This window comes from Caretta caretta, chromosome 24, assembly GCF_965140235.1.
Source record: "Caretta caretta isolate rCarCar2 chromosome 24, rCarCar1.hap1, whole genome shotgun sequence".
Lineage (NCBI taxonomy): Eukaryota > Metazoa > Chordata > Testudines > Cheloniidae > Caretta > Caretta caretta.
Genome location: NC_134229.1, coordinates 13,950,410 through 13,967,889, shown reverse-complemented (window position 1 = coordinate 13,967,889; position 17,480 = coordinate 13,950,410). Strand labels below are relative to the sequence as shown.

The 17,480-nt window shown below is 48.5% G+C and overlaps 1 protein-coding gene across 1 annotated transcript in view; it reads right to left on the bottom strand.

Annotated features, from left to right (window-relative positions):
• Positions 1 to 1,066: 1,066 nt before the first annotated feature.
• LOC142070051 (IgGFc-binding protein-like) overlaps positions 1,067 to 17,480 on the bottom strand; it is a 54,927-nt gene continuing 38,513 nt past the window's right edge. Inside the window, exons 19-27 of the mRNA XM_075123023.1 lie at positions 16,369 to 16,942; positions 14,644 to 15,242; positions 12,038 to 12,602; positions 10,627 to 11,222; positions 9,925 to 10,495; positions 9,533 to 9,732; positions 7,415 to 7,789; positions 5,096 to 5,382; positions 1,067 to 1,420 (exon numbers count right to left, since the gene is read on the bottom strand). Coding sequence (XP_074979124.1) covers positions 1,411 to 1,420; positions 5,096 to 5,382; positions 7,415 to 7,789; positions 9,533 to 9,732; positions 9,925 to 10,495; positions 10,627 to 11,222; positions 12,038 to 12,602; positions 14,644 to 15,242; positions 16,369 to 16,942 — 3,777 coding nt within the window. The 3' untranslated portion in view covers positions 1,067 to 1,410. The remainder of the gene's footprint in view (positions 1,421 to 5,095; positions 5,383 to 7,414; positions 7,790 to 9,532; positions 9,733 to 9,924; positions 10,496 to 10,626; positions 11,223 to 12,037; positions 12,603 to 14,643; positions 15,243 to 16,368; positions 16,943 to 17,480) is intronic.

Genomic DNA, 17,480 nt, shown 5'->3' with positions numbered 1-17,480 from the left:
AAAACCATTCCCAGAGAGTAGTCATCAGTGGTTCACAGTCATACTGGAAGGACATAACGAGTGGGGTCCTGCAGGGATCAGTTCTGGGTCCAGTTCTATTCAATATCTTTATCAATTATTTAGATAATGGCATAGAAAGTACACTTATAAATTTTGTGGACGATATCAAGCTGGGAGGGGTTGAAAGTTCTTTGAAGGATAAGATTAAAATTAAAATGATCTGGACAAACTGGAGAAATGGTCTGAATGATGATGAACATTAATAAGGACAAATGCAAAGTACTCCACTTGGGAAGGAACAATCAGTTGCACACATACAAAATGGGAAATGACTGCCTAGGAAGGAGTACTGTGAAAAGGAATCTGGGGGTATTAGTGGACCACAAGCTAAACATGTGTTAACAATGTAACACTGTTGCAAAAAAAGAAATCATTCCAGGATGTATTAACAGGAATGTTATAAGCAAGGCACGAGATGTAATTCTTCCGCACTACTCCACGTTGATTAGGCCTCAACTGAATTATTGTGTTCACTTCTGGGTGCCACATTTCAGGAAAGATGAGGACAAATTGGAGAAAGTCCAGAGAAGAGCAACAAAAATGATTAAAGGTCTAGAAAACAAGACCTATGAGGGAAGATTGGAAAAAATTGGGTTTGTTTAGTCTGGAAAATGGGTCTGATTCTTCTCCTCCTCACCGCTGTGTAAATCAGGAGTGACCCTAGAATTATGGCAGTATAATGGAGCACTCAGTTGGCCTCCTGGTCAGCGATCAGAAGGCGTGAGCTGACCTTTCTGTGACGGTGCTGTTAATTCCCTGGTGAGGAAAGCCAGAGGTGATGGAGATGATTTGTGGGCATGACCCACATGTGGATCTCGGGGGAAGAGCAGATTAGGAAAGGCATCGCCTTTCACACAGTGCTGACATAGAGGGAGATTGTGGTTAGGCACCTTTGCCCATAGTCCCTGCAGTGTATCAGCACTAGGCCTAGGCCTGAATTCCCAATTACCCAGCCCTCTTTATACCACTCTAGTGCTGAGAAGAGAGACAAATAGCCTAAGTCGCATTATGCTGAGGCTCCTTTATTCCACTTTGGCAGCATAAAGAGGCCTTAAAGGGTGTTGTGAAGGGACCTTAGCAGTCAGATCCAAGTGGAATGCAAAAGCATCTCCCGAGGCATGCCAGAGCCTGCTGCTTCAGACACTCCTTTGCAAACTTCTCTATTGACAAGTCCAGATGAGATTTTCCATCACGCACCCAGCACCACTGAACTCATCCATGCTGCAGGGAGCGCCCTACGTGAAGGAACACACGTTTGTATGCTAAGCTATGACCTGTTACTGAGTAACCAGCCCAGTCCAATGCAGGGAAGGGAAAGGGGGCGGGGGTCCATTGCAGCTCAGGTGGCTTTTAAACATCGCTAGGAGAGAAAGAGAAAGAAAAAAATTAGTCCCTCCTGCTGGGTCACAGAGCAGATCGAGATTGACACTACTTTTCATCCAACCACCTCAAAATATTTTATGAGGCTCCCTCCAGAAAACTGGAATGAAATCCAGCGAACTCCATGTGACGTTGCACCCCATAATGCTTCATGGAAATATGCTTATGAATGTAAATATGACATAACTGAAATATGTTTTATGCTACATATGCCATGTAACATATCTCTGCAAAGGTTATAATCTACTGAATATATTCATCCTATTTGTATGCACGTATCATTTTTGTATTCGAAGTTATGAATATTGGCTATGTACTTGTTTGAGTTTAAGTAGCCTTAGTAAAGCATTTGGTCAGCTTCCTGAGAAAGGAATGTGCAAATTAAGTGCCCAGTCAAAAAACACTTAAGTGACAATGGATCTTGGAAGACTCCAATCCACAGAAGAAGTCTTCCTGGAGAAATTCAAGATAGCATGTGGGCAATGGCCGCTTCCTATAAAAACTGTGTCATGCATGGACAGGTGACTTGCCCATGTGACTCCAAAACTCCATCTTGGAGCTGGATTCTGCATAGGAGAGAGGAGGGGGTCTCCACCCACAAGAGGAAGTCTATTTAAGCCCTTGGAAACCCTTCCATTTTGTCTTCAGCTGGCTCAAGAGAGAGCCTCTCCACCCTCAAAGGATACCTGAAAGAAACTGGAACAAAGGACAGTAACCACGGTGGTGTGAGTGATTGCTGGACCCAGACTAGAAGGAGCCTAGTCTGTAAATGAAGCTTACTGGAACATCTCTGAGGGTGAGATTTCATCTGTAATCACTTTCTTACTGTATTAGGTTTAGACTTCTGTCATAAATATAAAGGGAAGGGTAAACCCCTTTAAAATCTCTCCTGGCCAGAGGAAAAATCCTCTCACCTGTAAAGGGTTAAGAAGCTAAAGGTAACCTCACTGGCACCTGACCAAAATGACCAATGAGGAGACAAGATACTTTCAAAAGCTGGGAGGAGGGAGAAAAACAAAGGATCTGTGTCTCTGTCTGTGTGATGCTTTTGCCGGAGACAGAACAGGAATGGAGTCTTAGAACTTAGTAAGTAATCTAGCTAGGTATGTGTTAGATTATGATTTCTTTAAATGGCTGAGAAAATAGCTGTGCTGAATAGAATGAATATTCCTGTCTGTGTGTCTTTTTTGTAACTTAAGGTTTTGCCTAGAGGGATTCTCTATGTTTTGAATCTAATTACCCTGTAAGGTATTCACCATCCTGATTTTACAGAGGTGATTCTTTTTCACTTCTATTAAAAGTCTTCTTGTAAGGAAACTGAATGCTTTTTCATTGTTCTAAGATTCAAGGGTTTGGGTCTGTGGTCACCTATGCAAATTGGTGAGGATTTTTACCAAACCTTCCCCAGGAAGTGGGGTGCAAGGGGTGGGAGGATTTTGTGGGGAAAGATGTGTCCAAACTCCGTTTTTTCAGGAACCCAGATAAAGTTTGGTGGTGTCAGTGGAAATCCAAGGGCAAAGGGTAAAATAATTTGTACCTCGGGGAAGTTTTAACCTAAGATGGTAAAAGTAAGCTTAGGAGGTTTTCATGCAGGTCCCCACATCTCTACCCTAGAGTTCAGAGTGGGGAAGGAACCTTGACAACTTCCATGTTTTATTTTATTTTGTTTGGTAATTTACTTTGGTCTGTCTGTTATTACTTGGAACCACTTAAATCCTACTTTTGTAGTCAATAAAATCACTTTTTACTTATTAATTAACCCAGAGTATGTATTAATACCTGGGGGGGGGCGACAAACAGCGGTGCATATCTGTCTATCAGTGTTATAGAGGGCGAACAAGCCGTAAAACAGATTTATTTGGGGTTTGGACCCCATTGGAAGCTGAGCATCTGAGTGTTAGAGACAGGAACACTTCTTAACCTATTTTCAGTTAAGCCTGCAGCTGTTGGGGGACATGGTTCGGACCTGGGTCTGGGTTTGTAACAGGCTAGCGTGTCTGGCTCAATCTGGCAAGGTTCTGGAAGTTCCAAGCTGGCAGGGAAAATGAGTTAGAAGTAGTCTCAGCACATCAGTTGGCAGTTCGCAAGGGGTTTTCTGTGATCCAACCCGTCACACTCCACTGACAGTGGGGTCATCAAGAACCCCAGAGTCCTTACAATGACTGAGAGCGTCTGCCCCAGCCCCGCACCTCACTCTGGGGCCATAAAAGTTACACAAGAAGAATCGCCCCAGGGAAGGAGCAGTGCAGGGCTGGCAGGGGCAGACCTGTGCTGGCAGAGGCAGACCTGTGCTGTCCACCTCATAAGCCCCAGTGTATGGGTCATGGAGCAAGAGGGGTAGTCTTCACAGTCTGCTGACCTGCAGCAATTCTGGGCGGATCTAGGCTGTGAAGCAGCCTTGTTATAAACTAAAGCAGCCCATGGCTTCTCTAATATATGCCAGGGGCTGAAGCAGAAGCAGAGCAAAGGTGGCACAGAACAGAAGCAGAGCCATTGTCTTTACTCCAACAAAAGTGGTACTGCAGGTAGCCATGGCCAGTGGTTTCCGTATCACAGGTGCTGGGTGGGGGTGGGGGGTTCCTAGCTGCCAGCCCTGAAAGTTCCTTCTGGGATCCAAGGGTACATCTACACTGCAATCGGGAGAGGTGACTCCAGCATGGCTAGGGCTATCTGAGCTAGCTTTGATCGGGGTAGTGGCACCGGCTAGCTGCCTGACCATTAGCCTGTCTCTGACCCTAGACAGGTGCTCGAGCAGGTAGTCCAGGCGACTTTTACAGTCACTGCTCTTTTTAGCAAGCTAGGTCGATCCAAGACAGCTCAGGTACGCGTAAACGAGCTGCAATCACGCCTGACTGCAGTGTAGACATACCCTGAGAGTCAAGCTGGGGTCTTTCCTTCTTGGGCACCAATGCCAGTGTAACACCGACAGACCCCTGTCATCAGTGGGCAGTATTGAACCTAGGATCTCTGGAGCTTAGTGCATGAGCTTCTACTGCATGAACTAAAAGCCATATGGCCCTCAGCTAAGGCTGTATAGCAGGCTCATTAATCTCTCCCTAAGTGGTCTCGGTGCCACTAGATGGAACAGAACACCACACCGAGGAAGTGTGTGGGTTACACCAGCAGTACAGGTTCATCAAGGCTGGCTTCATCTTCGGGGAACCTGTTCAACCCTATTGGGTACAGGGGGGTTGCACAGGCATAAGTGGTTGGAACAAGAACAGGACCATCTCACTCTTCCACTGCCGCACTGGATCTACAGGGCCAACAGAAGGAACTGCAATTTTGTAGGGTTGGTTGAAATATTGCCATCAAAGCTGTCGTGCCAACAGACAACCAACCAGGCTTTCACTTTAAATGACCATTTTCAAGGAGAGTATCAGCTTTCCTTGAACTTTTTTGATTTTTTTTCATCAGACAACCAAAAATCCAAAAACCAGTGGTGGATCCTCCAGCACTCAGCATTCTGTAATCAAGCCTGATGCCTTTCTAACAGATCTGCTCTAAGAGGAATTCTTTTGAGGCAGGTCGCAATGGCCCTTCTTGGCCTTGGAACGTATGGTATCTATGAACCAGGCCAACCACAGGATCACACCTGTGGAGAGTGAATGGCCATGCTGTCTTAGAAGGAGCAGCCCTTTGAAGACCCCCTTACCTTCTTGAGAGGTCTCGTGCCCTCCAAGCTTCAAACACGTCCGTGATGTTCCCCACGACCTGCCCGCTGGGCAGCCGCAGCTCATCGGAGATGTCGCCGTTGAAGTTCCCGCAAGGTGCACACAGATTGTTAGCCAGGCTCTCGCTGACTGTCACCGTAACCTCCCCACTCAGGCTGAACAGAATCTTTATTCTAGAGCCCTGGACAATCATGATGGTGCCCTGAGACTCACTTACAGACAAGGTTTTGGATACCTTCACTGGGAGCCGCCTTTGGTGCCCTCTCACCTGGAAGGCACAGACAAGGAGGTCAGAGAAAAGCTGGGCAGCATGGGAGGGAGTGAGACAGAGCTAGTCTATGGACCCCAATACAAGGCAATGGGGTCTGGAGTCGCTAGGTCAGATCTTGCTCTCAAACAAGTGAAAAACCCGAGTAAATCCATTGCAGTCAGGGGTGTAACTCTGGATTGAGACTGACGTAACTGAGAGCAGGATCTGCCCCTCCACTCTGGGAGATGAGGCTATCACTTTCCAGTTCTTCTTCTCCTCATTGCATGGTGTGACTAAGGGAGTCAGTTCTCCTTTTTTTCTGACGCTAACATGGTCTTCGTTAGCTCACGTTTCCGTAATTAGTGGCATTATTTCGATTGCAACAGCACCCAGGAATCCCCGGGGTGGTTCGGGACCTCTTTGTGCCAAGTGCTGTACAAACACAGACCAAAAGCACAGTCTTTGCCCCAACGAGCTTACAGCCTAATGCTTCATTTTCAGCCAAAAGAAATGTGGTCAGATCTAATCATATTGACTGTGAAGGGCAATAAATGGGGGTCACCAGTCAACTGAGGCAGGGAGATCCAGCCCAGAACAAGTATTCGACTGGTACTCAGGAAACCTGGGTTCTGTCCATGGCTCTGCTACTGACTTCCTGTGTGATGTTGGTCCATGTATCTTCTATCTCCCTTTGTGTCTATTTAGTTGTATACTCTGTGTGATAGAGACCCTGATCTCAGGGGGGCAGGGACTGTCTCTCGCTGTGTGTCTGGGCAGCGCCCAGAACAATGGGGCCCTGATCTCAGCTGGGGCAGGGACTGTTTCTCACTGTGTGTCTGTGCAAGGCCTGGCATAATGGGGCCCTGATCACAGTTGGGGCCCATTGTGCTGCCACACTTGGGTGTCCTGAGTCCTAATTTCCCACCCCCGTACTTTAATAGAAATCCGTTTGTTTTAAGGTCTGTAAATACACAGATTAGAGCTGGATGGGGGTGGAATGGTTTTCCAGTATTGCCACAAGTTTTTGAGAGTTTGAAATTTTTTCTCATCCTGAATCAGTATGGAAAGTCTTCAAATTTTCGCAAACCAAAAATCTGAATTTTTGTTTGTTTGTTTTGGGTCAATTGAAATGTTTGGTTTCAGTACAGTTGGGTCATTTCTATTTTGACCTTTTTCCTTTTAACTTCATTTTTAGACTAATTCATTTAAAATCTGAAACACAAAGTTATTCTGAAATGGAAAACCAGAATTTTTCATTTTGAAAATATGGAAATGTTTCATTTTGAGCATTTTGGAACTCCTTTTTCAGAGTCTTGTTCCACTTGGGAGCTTCGTCAAACCCAAGCCTGTATCACAAAAAGTTTTGGGTTCAACGAACAGGCATTTTTTGTCCAAAAAACAATTTGTCAAAAATCCTGCCCATAGCACAGATATGCATTTTTCATCCTTGTTTCTGGCTGGGATCAGGACTAGATCTACTCAAATCACCATCGTCCTGATCCACAGATCTCACACATTTTACGAAGGTGAGTGGTCTCCTCTGTCAACATTCTTCCCAGTGGTCGCGTGGTTAAATACCCTGGTGAAGGTCTTTTGCTCACCACAGCTTCCTACAACTACTGCAGGTAAGACTGCTGGCATGTCAGGAACAGCCTTGTTATTGGTAGCAGCGTAGGCTCACCATTAGAGGAGGAGGTTAGGGACTCCCAGCTCCATGTGGTGCTTAATTCACTGGTTAGATGAGTGGGCTAAGATTCAGAACTCATGGGTTCTAGTCCCACCCCTGGGAGGGGAGTGGGGTCTAATAGGATTAGAGCAGGAGTGAGATGGGAGCCAGGACTCCTGGGTTCTATCCCTGGGTCTAGTGATTAGAGCAGCGTCCTCACAGGAGTCCTGCACTCTACTCCCAACTCAGTCACTAACTCACCATATGACTTTGGGCAGATCACTTCCCTTCAATAAAGCAGGGATCTTAATAGTGACTCACCCCCTCCCCCAGATTTTTGCCCCTCACCCTTGGTTTAGGGTGTGCTAACCCACCTCCTCTTACCCAAATCTCCTTTTTCTTATTGACATGGATAAGACCCTCATCAAAGAAAACGGAGATGCCTTCAGGAACGGCCAAGCCACCTTCTCTGAACACACTGACCACCATCCGGAACCAGGGGAGGTTTACCCCTTCGCAGAGGGAAGTCACTTCGTAGACCCCATCAAGGAGGACTTCCCTCGTGACACCATCAAAGGAGGTGAACCATATTCCTGGGGCCAGCGTGCACCGGCCCATCTGCTCCACGCAGCTGCGCACCCCATTCCTGAGCATGCATTTCTCCTCTTCGGTACAGTTTGTTTCCTCACAGATGACCTCGCCTGAAGCATGGCAGGTGCATTTCTCAGAGCAGTTGCTGGAGACAAAGCTCTCCCTGGCCTGCAGGGAAATACCCAGACAAAGAACTTTGTTAAGTGAATGCAAAGGGACTCACACCTCGGCAGGAGGGACTGGGAGCAGCAATATATAGAGCTATGGGAAAGCCCTGCCGTGAGAGGATCAATAGAGAGAAGGTGTCAAGGACCTTTCAGAAGCAATAGCTTAGCAAGGCTGATGACAAAGAGAAAGAGCAGGTGGATACAGCAGAGAGAAAAAAAGCAAGGTGCGAGATTAACCAGTCACCACACTGAGGTCTAATAACATCAAGACCCAACACCTACCAACATCCGCTGCCCAAGGTCTGACAACAAGGGGGGCGGCTTCAGTGTTGATTTTCATGTGAAAGGCAGATTTGCCAACCAGAAATTAGGCCAAGTCCCACCAACACTCTTCTTTACACACAGTCAATGCTCTTGTTTTCCAGGAGCCAGACTGGAGGGGAAGAGCCTCATATTCCACTCGCTGCCCCCCTGAACTAAGGCTGGATCGGAGCTGGTCCCCTGGAGGGGAAAGGCCCCATCTCGCATTGCCCAGCCACCTAAGCCAACCAATCCCCCCACCCTGGGCTGGATCAGAGTCAGAGGCCCCTAGAGGAGAAAGGCCCTGTGTCCCATTTCCCCAACCCACTAAGCCAGGCAGTCCCTCTGACCTGGGGCTGGCTCAGAGCTGGCACCCCTAGAAGAGCGAGGCCCTGTGTCCTATCCCCTGTCCCCCTAAGCCAGCCAGTCCCCCTAGCCTGAGTCTGGAACAGAGTTAGACCCCCTGGAGAGGAAAGGCCTGTTTCCCATTCCCTAGACACTTCCCTACTTTGCACTTGCTCAGTCTCCAACATGCTGGACAGTTTCATTCCCTCGTGGTATTTCCTTCCAGATCTGTTTTACAATTTCCTGCAAACAAGCTTTATCTCAATACCTGGCTATCTGGATACCTGTCTGATTTGAGCCCATGCTCAGAACTTTCTGGGAGTCGCATTACATCCCAGGTACTGGTCAGTTCCTTAGATCGAGCCACCGAGGCTGCTTCGTGAGGTCCATAACCTGTGAGCATCGTTGATCAAGTCTGCCCTGCATGGGCAATTACACAGAACCAATGAAACTCCCAAAGACCTGACACCCCCATGAGATGCTCTGAGCTCAGTGTAAAACTGGGAAAGGATCTTCTGGGAGCAGCCTTTGCTTTGGTTATTCCAAAGGCCTGTTCTGGAATATAGAAGACCATCCCCGTTCTCAGTGGTGGCAGATGACAGAATAAGGAGCAATGGTCTCAAATTGCAGTGGGGGAGGTTTAGGTTGGATATTAGGAAAAAATATTTCACTAGGAGGGTGGTGAAGCCCTGGAATGGGTTACCTAGGGAGGTGGTGGAATCTCCTTCCTTAGAAGTTTTTAAGGTCAGGCTTGACAAAGCCCTGACTGGGATGATTTAGCTGGGGTTGGTCCTGCTTTGAGCAGGGGGTTGGACTAGATGACCTCCTGAGGTCTCTTCCAACCCTGATCATCTATGTTTCTATGATCCCTGTAATAGAAATGATGGGCCCCATGTTTTGTATGCACAGCTGCCATTGACTGCGGAAGCTGCATGGTTGACTCTGAGGGCAGGATTTGACTCTAGGTTTTAGATATAGCCACATAGTAGGATACAGAACATGCCACTCTACAGTCACTCTAACCCGCATTGGGAATCCCATTGCCAGAGGAGAATGGCAGAATCGGGGAGAACGGAGGGACCAATAACCCAGCACCCACCTTGATGTAGCGTCCGTTGTACACACACCCACACCTGTCCATGGAGACACATGCCTCCCCGTCAGACACGTATTCTGGATCACACCAGCAGCCTTCAAAGCACTTCCCGGTGCATTGGGCAGGGGCAAACAAGCTGGCACAGGTGAAATCGCAGGATCTGGTACACAGCTCATAGTGGCTGTTTGCCGGACAGGCGAGGGCTGGAGGGACAGAAGAAAAATTAGGACCATCACAGACAGAAAGCCAAGATAAGCTGAGGTCTCTCACCTAAATAAACAGAGGCTCCTACTTAGCCTAGAAGTCTGAGGGGTATTGTGGAGGTTGGATAGCACAAAAACTACAGCAGCTATGGGTTAATGAAGTACAGATTGTAGATTGTCCTGTAGACTTACGGCAGAAGGAGGCCGTTCTCCAGGTCTCCATCTTGGCCCCAGCTGCTTGGCATGCAGCCACATAGGCCTGCAGGCTCTGGCAGAGGGTCTCTCCCCTTCCGTTGGTGGCACACAAGTCACAGAGACAGTGGCTGAAGTACTCAACAGGACTGATTATTGAGTGACAGTGTCTGAAGGGACCCGAGGTGGCTGTGATCAGCCCACAGGAGCTCTCAGTCTGGTACAGCGCTGTCTGGGCTGCATCACAGACGGGGCACTTCTCACCACAGCCATCGGAGCATGTGGCAGCATCAACAGGCACCTTCCAGGAGGCGACAAACTCATCCACATTCTGGGTACTCGTCCCACCGGGCAGCAGGAGATCGTCGTTCTTGTCATCGTTAAAGTTGCCACACAAGCCGCACACGTGTCCCTTGTAGGTGCTGGGGACGGACACTAGGAGGTAGGAGGCAGTGTCGTAAAAGACTTGGAGGCCAGAGGCTGATTGGACAATGATGTTGTTCCCCTCTTGGTTGATCCAAAGCTTTCCATCGTCCGCAGCCAGTGGGAGGGTGAAGAGCTCACCACCCACCTGTGCCAATGAGAGAGAAATTCACCCGTCACTGATGGAGACTCAGCAGTGTCCTGGTGTGTTTTTTACACACACACACACACACACACACCATTAGTGCTGTGTAAGACTAATCGCAAACAGGGACTTACCGCAATCTTCCACTTCCTCCCCCTCTCCATGGCGATGGTGTAACCATGCAGCGACACCACCACTGTCCTCGTCACAGCCATGTGGCCACCACCAGGGCTCTCATTCTCCACCACCACAGAGAAGTTCCCCAGTCCAGAGTCTCTGCTGCAAACCTTGGCCAAGGTGTAAGTGCAGGAGCCCTGGAAGTCAAAGGCCCATCCGTCAAAGGAGATGTAGTGAGGTCCACCAGATGCGACGCATGTTCCATATCCCGTGGCGTGGCAGCCCAGGACTCCGTTCTCCACCCGGCACTCCTCATTGGCTCCACAGGAGGCCTCCTGGCACTCAACGACCCCATTGTCTTTGCATAAGCAGCGCTCCTGGCAGGAGGCGCTGGGGTAGAACTCCTCTCCCTTCCTGTAATACACGGCCTTGTGCACACAGCCGCACTGTGCGACGGGGATGCACTTCTCACCACTCAGGGTGAATCCAGCGTCACAGAAACACCCTTCAGCACAGGGCTTCTCACACTGATCTAGAGCCCACAGGTCGTTGCAGTTGGAAGGGCAGCTGATTCCACAGAGTTCATAGTGAGAGTTAAGGGGGCAGGTGGGTCCTGAAGAAAAAAGATCAGAGAGAATTTGAATTTGTGTGTGAGGAGAAATGTGGTTGAACTAACAGATCATCTTGGTCAATGTTCTTTTCACATCCGTTCGGATATGGTTAGAGCAGGGGACTGGGAATCAGGACTCCTGGTCCTAGCTTCATCTCTGGGAAAAGTATAGTCTAGCGATTAAATTAGGGGAGTGGCCATCAGGACTCTTGGGTTCTGTTCCCATCTGTGGGATGAAGGGTCACCTCTTGACTAGAATAGTGGGAGTCGGCATTCCTGCATTATGTTACAAGCAGGGGGGCTCAGAACTCCTGGGTTCTTTTCCTAGCTCTGCTACTTATTTAAGGAGGACACCTTTGGCCAAATAATTTGACAGCTCTTTTCCTAATTTTCCCAACCAATCAAATGGGGATAACAATACTTACCTACCTCGAAGTGACTTACAAGACTTAATGAATGTTATAAAATGTTTCTACTTCTCTAAATGCCAAAGTATTAATTCAATTTACTCTGGAAAGGCAAAGTGTACGGCTTGGTCTACACTACAGACTTATGTCAGTGTAAGTACATCGCTCAGGGTTGTGGAAAATCCACACCCACACAGTAACATGACACAGAATGAAAAAAATATTTCAGGGACTGCAATTTTAATTGCATGGTGGAAATGTCTAGGTCTAGAATCTGTAACAAAGATGTCGCACTGTAAATTAAAACTCAGAACTGGGTGGGTGAACAATTCTGACCCCACCCTGCAGAGGGCGTTGGTGCACATGGGCAGTCGCCAGTCCCTAAAGCAGAGTCCCGCAGGCAACACTCACGGCAGAATGAGGCCGATCTCCACTGCCCTATCCGGATGCCCCTGGCCTGGCAGGATGTGACGTAGGCGCTGATGGCGCTGCACAGAGTGTCCTGGTGACCCTTGTACTGGCACGTGTCATAGAGACAATCATCGAAGAAGGGAGCTGGGTCGATGGCCCCGTGGCACTGCCTGAATGGCCCGTTCTGTCGGGTGAGGACCCCGCAGTACTGGTCTCCCTTGTAGGGTTGTTTCTGAGCCTCACTGCAGACTGAGCAGTCCCCGGTGCAGCTAGACGAGCACCCTGGGACCTCCCCCACCTTCCAGCTCTCTGCGAACTGAATCTCATCAGATGTCTGAGTTCCATCCTTCATGGTCAGATCATCGCTGGGGTCCTGATTGGCATTGCCACAGAGGCCGCAGATGGCGTTGGCGTACGTATTGGGTAGGATGACCCTGGCGTAGCTGTACCAGTCAAAGCTCACTCTCAGGTCGAAATCAGTCTGGATAAAGCCGTGGACTCCACTGATGTAGGCCTTGAACTTGTGCTGGTGGGAAAAGGGCAGGTCCACAAAGACACCATTGACCTGGAAAACATACAGTAGAGATTGTCAAGGATTTCACGCAGTGCACTCAACATGAAATAATTCCATTTCCAAGGAGCTGCCATGGATGGTCTGGCTCCAGAATTTCTATTTCTGAATTGGGTGGAGGGTAACCCAGTGCATTAATATGTCATCCCGTTGCCCCTTACTATTGCCCTTTCCTTTTCTAAAGCTCCTTCTATCCAAAGAGTGCGATGCAGTTGAAGCATTAAAGACTAGAGCTGGGTGAAAAATCTCACACAAATAATGTACTTGCTCATAAATGCAGCTTTCGTTGACCAGAAACTATTTCCATATTTGATAAAAATTGGAGGGATAGCTTTGTTGGAAAAACAATTTCAGGCTGGATGCACAAGGCACTGTATGTGCACAAGCAGTTTCCTTTATAACCGTTAGCCCAGTCTTTAGGGCACTCACCCAGGATGTGGTAGACCAGGGTTCAATTCCCCCACTGCCTGATACAGAGCAGGATTGAATTTTGGTCTCACATTTAGCACCTACTAGGCCACTCTAGGATAAAAGGTATTCTCAGTCTCTCCTGCTGAAGCTGTTCTACTTTGTATAACTAACTAGTCAATGGAGCAGGAATTTGAATGTGGGTCTCCCCCTGCCCCAGCTGAGTGCTTAACAGCCGGGAATAGAATCATTCTTATTCTTGCTCTCTGGGCCAGGGACTAGTCAAGTATTTCATACAAAGTGGAATAGCTTCAAGAGGAGAGACTGAGGGCATATCTACACTACGGATGCTATGTGCTGTTGTTGTGTCAAGGTCGAAACACGTCCTACGTTGATGGAAGGGGTTTTTCCATTGGAGGTAGGTAATCCACCTCCCTCGGCAGCGGTAGCTACATTGATGGAAGAATTCTTCTGTCAGCCTAGCTGTGTCTACACCAAGGGTTAGGTTGGCTTAACTACAGTGCTCGGGGGGGAGGGGGTGGATTTTTCACTCCCCTGAAAGATATAGTTTAGATTGATCAAAATTTTAAGCATAGCCCTGCCCCAGAATATCCTATAGTCCAGTAGCTAGGGGACTCTCCAGCAAATTCGAATTCCTTCTCCCCATCAGGCAGAAGGAGGAATGGAATCCAGGTCTTCCACATTCCAGGTGAGTGCTAAAGGGAGTCATTATCACCGCTGGCGACTGCATGAACCTAGCCCACCATTTCCTTGGCTTTTTGTTGCCCGGAAACAAAACAAAAAGTTTCATTTCAGGTTGAACAGAATTTTTGTCAATATTTACGGAACTTGAAGTGTGTCAAAGAACCAGTTATTTGCCTAGCTCTACTCACAACAGCCCTGTGAAGTGAAAAGGTCTTATTACCCCCTTTAGAGTTGGGGAAATAGGCCAGGTCTACCCTATAATCTTACATCGGTATAACTACGTCGCTCCGGTGTGTGAAAAATCCACCCCCTGAGCAACGCAGTTACACTGACCTAACCCCCGGTGTAGACATTGCTCTGGCAATGGGAGGACTTCTCCTGTCAACATAGCCACTGCCTCTTGCGGAGGTAGATTAACTAAGCCGACAGGAGAAGCCCTCCCATCAATGTACTAGCGTCTTCACGAAGCGCTACAGCGGTGCAGCTGCATCGGTGCAATGTTCTAAGTGCAGACCTGCTCACAGAGGTACAAAGATAGGAAGCGACTTGTCCTAGGTTATTACGCCAGTCAGGGGCAGAGAGAGGAATAAAATCCTAACTGTCTGAATCCCAGCTCAAACTACTTCCCCTACTTCCCAGGAGCAGAATGCTGGAGCTCTAGTTCTTAGCACCTTCTGCTCTAACCTTCTAGTCCCCACAGCTGTGATAGAACCTCGGAGTCCTGGCTCCCAGCCCCCCGCACCAACCACTGGACCCCACTTCCCTCACAGAGCCAGGGATGAAATCCAGGAGTCCTGGTTCCCACCCCCTACTCCAACCACTAGACCCCAGCTCCCTCCCAGAGCTAAGAAGACAACAAAGAGCCCAGACAAGAGATCACTGAAATGACTTCCTGTGTTCCCCAGTGATCCTGCATCCCTACCTGGATCTTGCGTGGATGCTCCTGGCTCAAGCTGATGGTCACATTGTAGACCTCTAAGGTCACCCTTTTGGTGAAGGACACGGCCTTACTGCCTCGGTTGTTGTTCTCCACTTTGACATTGAACGGGGTGAGTGTGGGGTCCTCGGAGCAGAGAGCTGCAAACTGGTAGATGCAGGAGCCCATGAAATCATACTTTTTCCCATCAAAGGTGGTGTAGTGAGGGTCTCCAGTACCTATGCAGGTGGAGTAGCTGATCGTATGGCAGCCACGGACCCCATTGACCACGGAGCATCTTTCTTTGGCCTTGCAACTGGTCTTTCTGCAAACCACTGTGCCCAGGCTGGAGTCACAACTGCACCGAGAGCGGCAGTTCTCATCGTCCCAGAACTCCTCACTGGGTTTGTAGTAGTGGCCGTTGTAGTCACAGCCGCAGCTCCCCAGGGGGACGCACTTGTCAGCACTGAGGATGTAACCGTCATTACACTGGCAGGTCTCCACGCAGGGCTCCCGGCAGGAGGAGGGGGCAGTTCGGTCAGAGCAGCTGGCGGGGCAGGCGTTCCCACAGGCCTCATAGTGGCTGTTCTCAGGGCAGGGCAGGGCTGGGACAAGTTTGGAAAGGGGAGATTTAAAAATACAGGAAATGAATGAAACAACCTGCCTAAACACAGTGAGAGCTACAGAAAAATTCTTACACGCAGTGCATTGTCCACCCAGCATGAAACAGCCATAAGTGAGGTGGAATTAACTTCTGCATTCAGAAACCAAAAGGCCATATATGTCTGCAGCCAAATCTCACAAGCCATGAGTGAATCATCAGGGTCAGCTCTTGGGTATAAAGAACACTTAGGGTCTGCAGGGAGTGCTCAGTAAGAGTACTCTCCCTTGAGTTAGTGCTGACCTTAATGGCACAGTGTGGAGCGAGGGGGCACTGTTCTGCAAACAAAGGAGTTGGGTCTGATTAGGAGGTGCTCTCCACTTGAGTCCATGCTGACTCCAATGCTCCAGTGTTGCACTAGGGGGCACTGTGCTTCAGGGAGTGGGGTGGAAGGCTCAGTAGGGGATGCTCATCCTTGGAATCAGTGCTGACCCCAATTCCCAAGGGTGACACTAGGGGGTGTTGTAATGCAAGGAGCAGAATAGGGAGCTCAATAGATGGTGCTCAGAGTCAGTGTTGATCCCTATGCCCAAGAAAACCAGTCATTCACAACTCTATGCTCAGGTCATTCACCATCCCCTCCACCGACAGAGTGAACAGATGGGCTACTGGAACTGAGCTGAAACCAGATTTACCATTTCATTGGAAATACCAAGATTTTGGATTTTCTTCTGTTCCAAAAGGGAACGGAAATGAAATTCCTGTCCCAGACATTGTTGGAGGTCGATCAAAGTGTTTTATTTTGATAAAATCAAAACACTAACGTCTGGTTTCAACCTGATAAAACTTTTTAAAAATGTTTTATATATCTAAAAATAATTAATTTTGTTGTCAAAAGTCGTTTCAAAATGAAAAATCAAAATGCTCCATCCTGAAATGTTGTTGACACACTTTGTCTCACTTTTTGAAATTACATTTTTTCAAAATCTGAACTTTTTTCTAAACATTTGGAATTTGACAAGAATGGCATTTTTCCTCAAAACTCTGGTGGAATGAAAAACATCCAGGCTTCTCTACTGACTAGTCTGATTATGCCTGTGTCAGTAAGGACACTAAGCTGTCAGACTCACCACAGCCAGATGGCATCCTCCAGTCATAGACGGTGACCCCGTAGTCTCTGCAGGTTGCTGCGTAGGCCTCCAGCGCCTGGCACAAGATTTTTGTAGCGCCCCTGTTCAGACACACGTCATAGATGCAGCTATCAAAGAACTCAGTGGTGTTCACTCTGGAGTGACACTCTCTGAAGGGCCCTCCCGGTGCTTTGCTGATCAACCCACAGTGACTGTCGCCCCCGTACAGCTCCTTTGTACTCTCATCACATGTCAGGCAGTTCTCTTGACAGGAATCCCAGCAAAAGGGATCCAGGTCTTGGACTTTCCAACTGGCAGCCCAGCCCACGATGGAGGAGACTCTGGTGCCGCTGGCTGACGTCATGTCATCTTCAGAGTTCTGGTTGAAGTTCCCACATAGGCCACACGTGGCCCCATAATAACTGCTGGGGAGGGTGATCACCAGATGCCAGTCCCAGTTGTATGCCACCCGGAGACCAAAGTCCGTCTGCAGGACGGCGCGGAAGCCACTCTGGTACACTCTGATTTTACCATCTGACAGTGTCACTGGGAGACTGGTGATCACGCCGTTTAGCTAGAGACAAGGACAGGATGGGGTGTTATTGCTCTTTCATCCTAACTTGTTCTTATTGCATATGTCGCCTCACTCATTTCGACTATACCTCATTGTCACTCTAACCAGTGGAATATACAATACGGGGAGCCACATCCTTCATCATAAGAACATAAGAATGGCCATACTGGGTCAGACCAAAGGCCCATATAGCCCAGTATCCCGTCTTCCGACAGTGGCCAATGTCAGGTGCCCCAGCGGGAATGAACAGAACAGGGAATCATCAAGTGCTCCATCCCCAGTCGCTCATTCCCAGCTTCCGGCAAACAGAGGCAAGGACACCTTCCCTGTTCATCCTGACTGATAGCCATCACTTTTTACCCATTCCTTACTCAGAAAGAACCAGTGAAATCAATCGAGTTGGCCTGAATATATTAAGAACAGGTTCGACAAACACCTGTCAAGGATGGTCTCGCTATACTTAATATTGCCTCAGCCCAGGGAGATGGGCTTAGATGACCTCTGGAGGTGCCTTCTGGCCCTACATTTTTAGAATTCT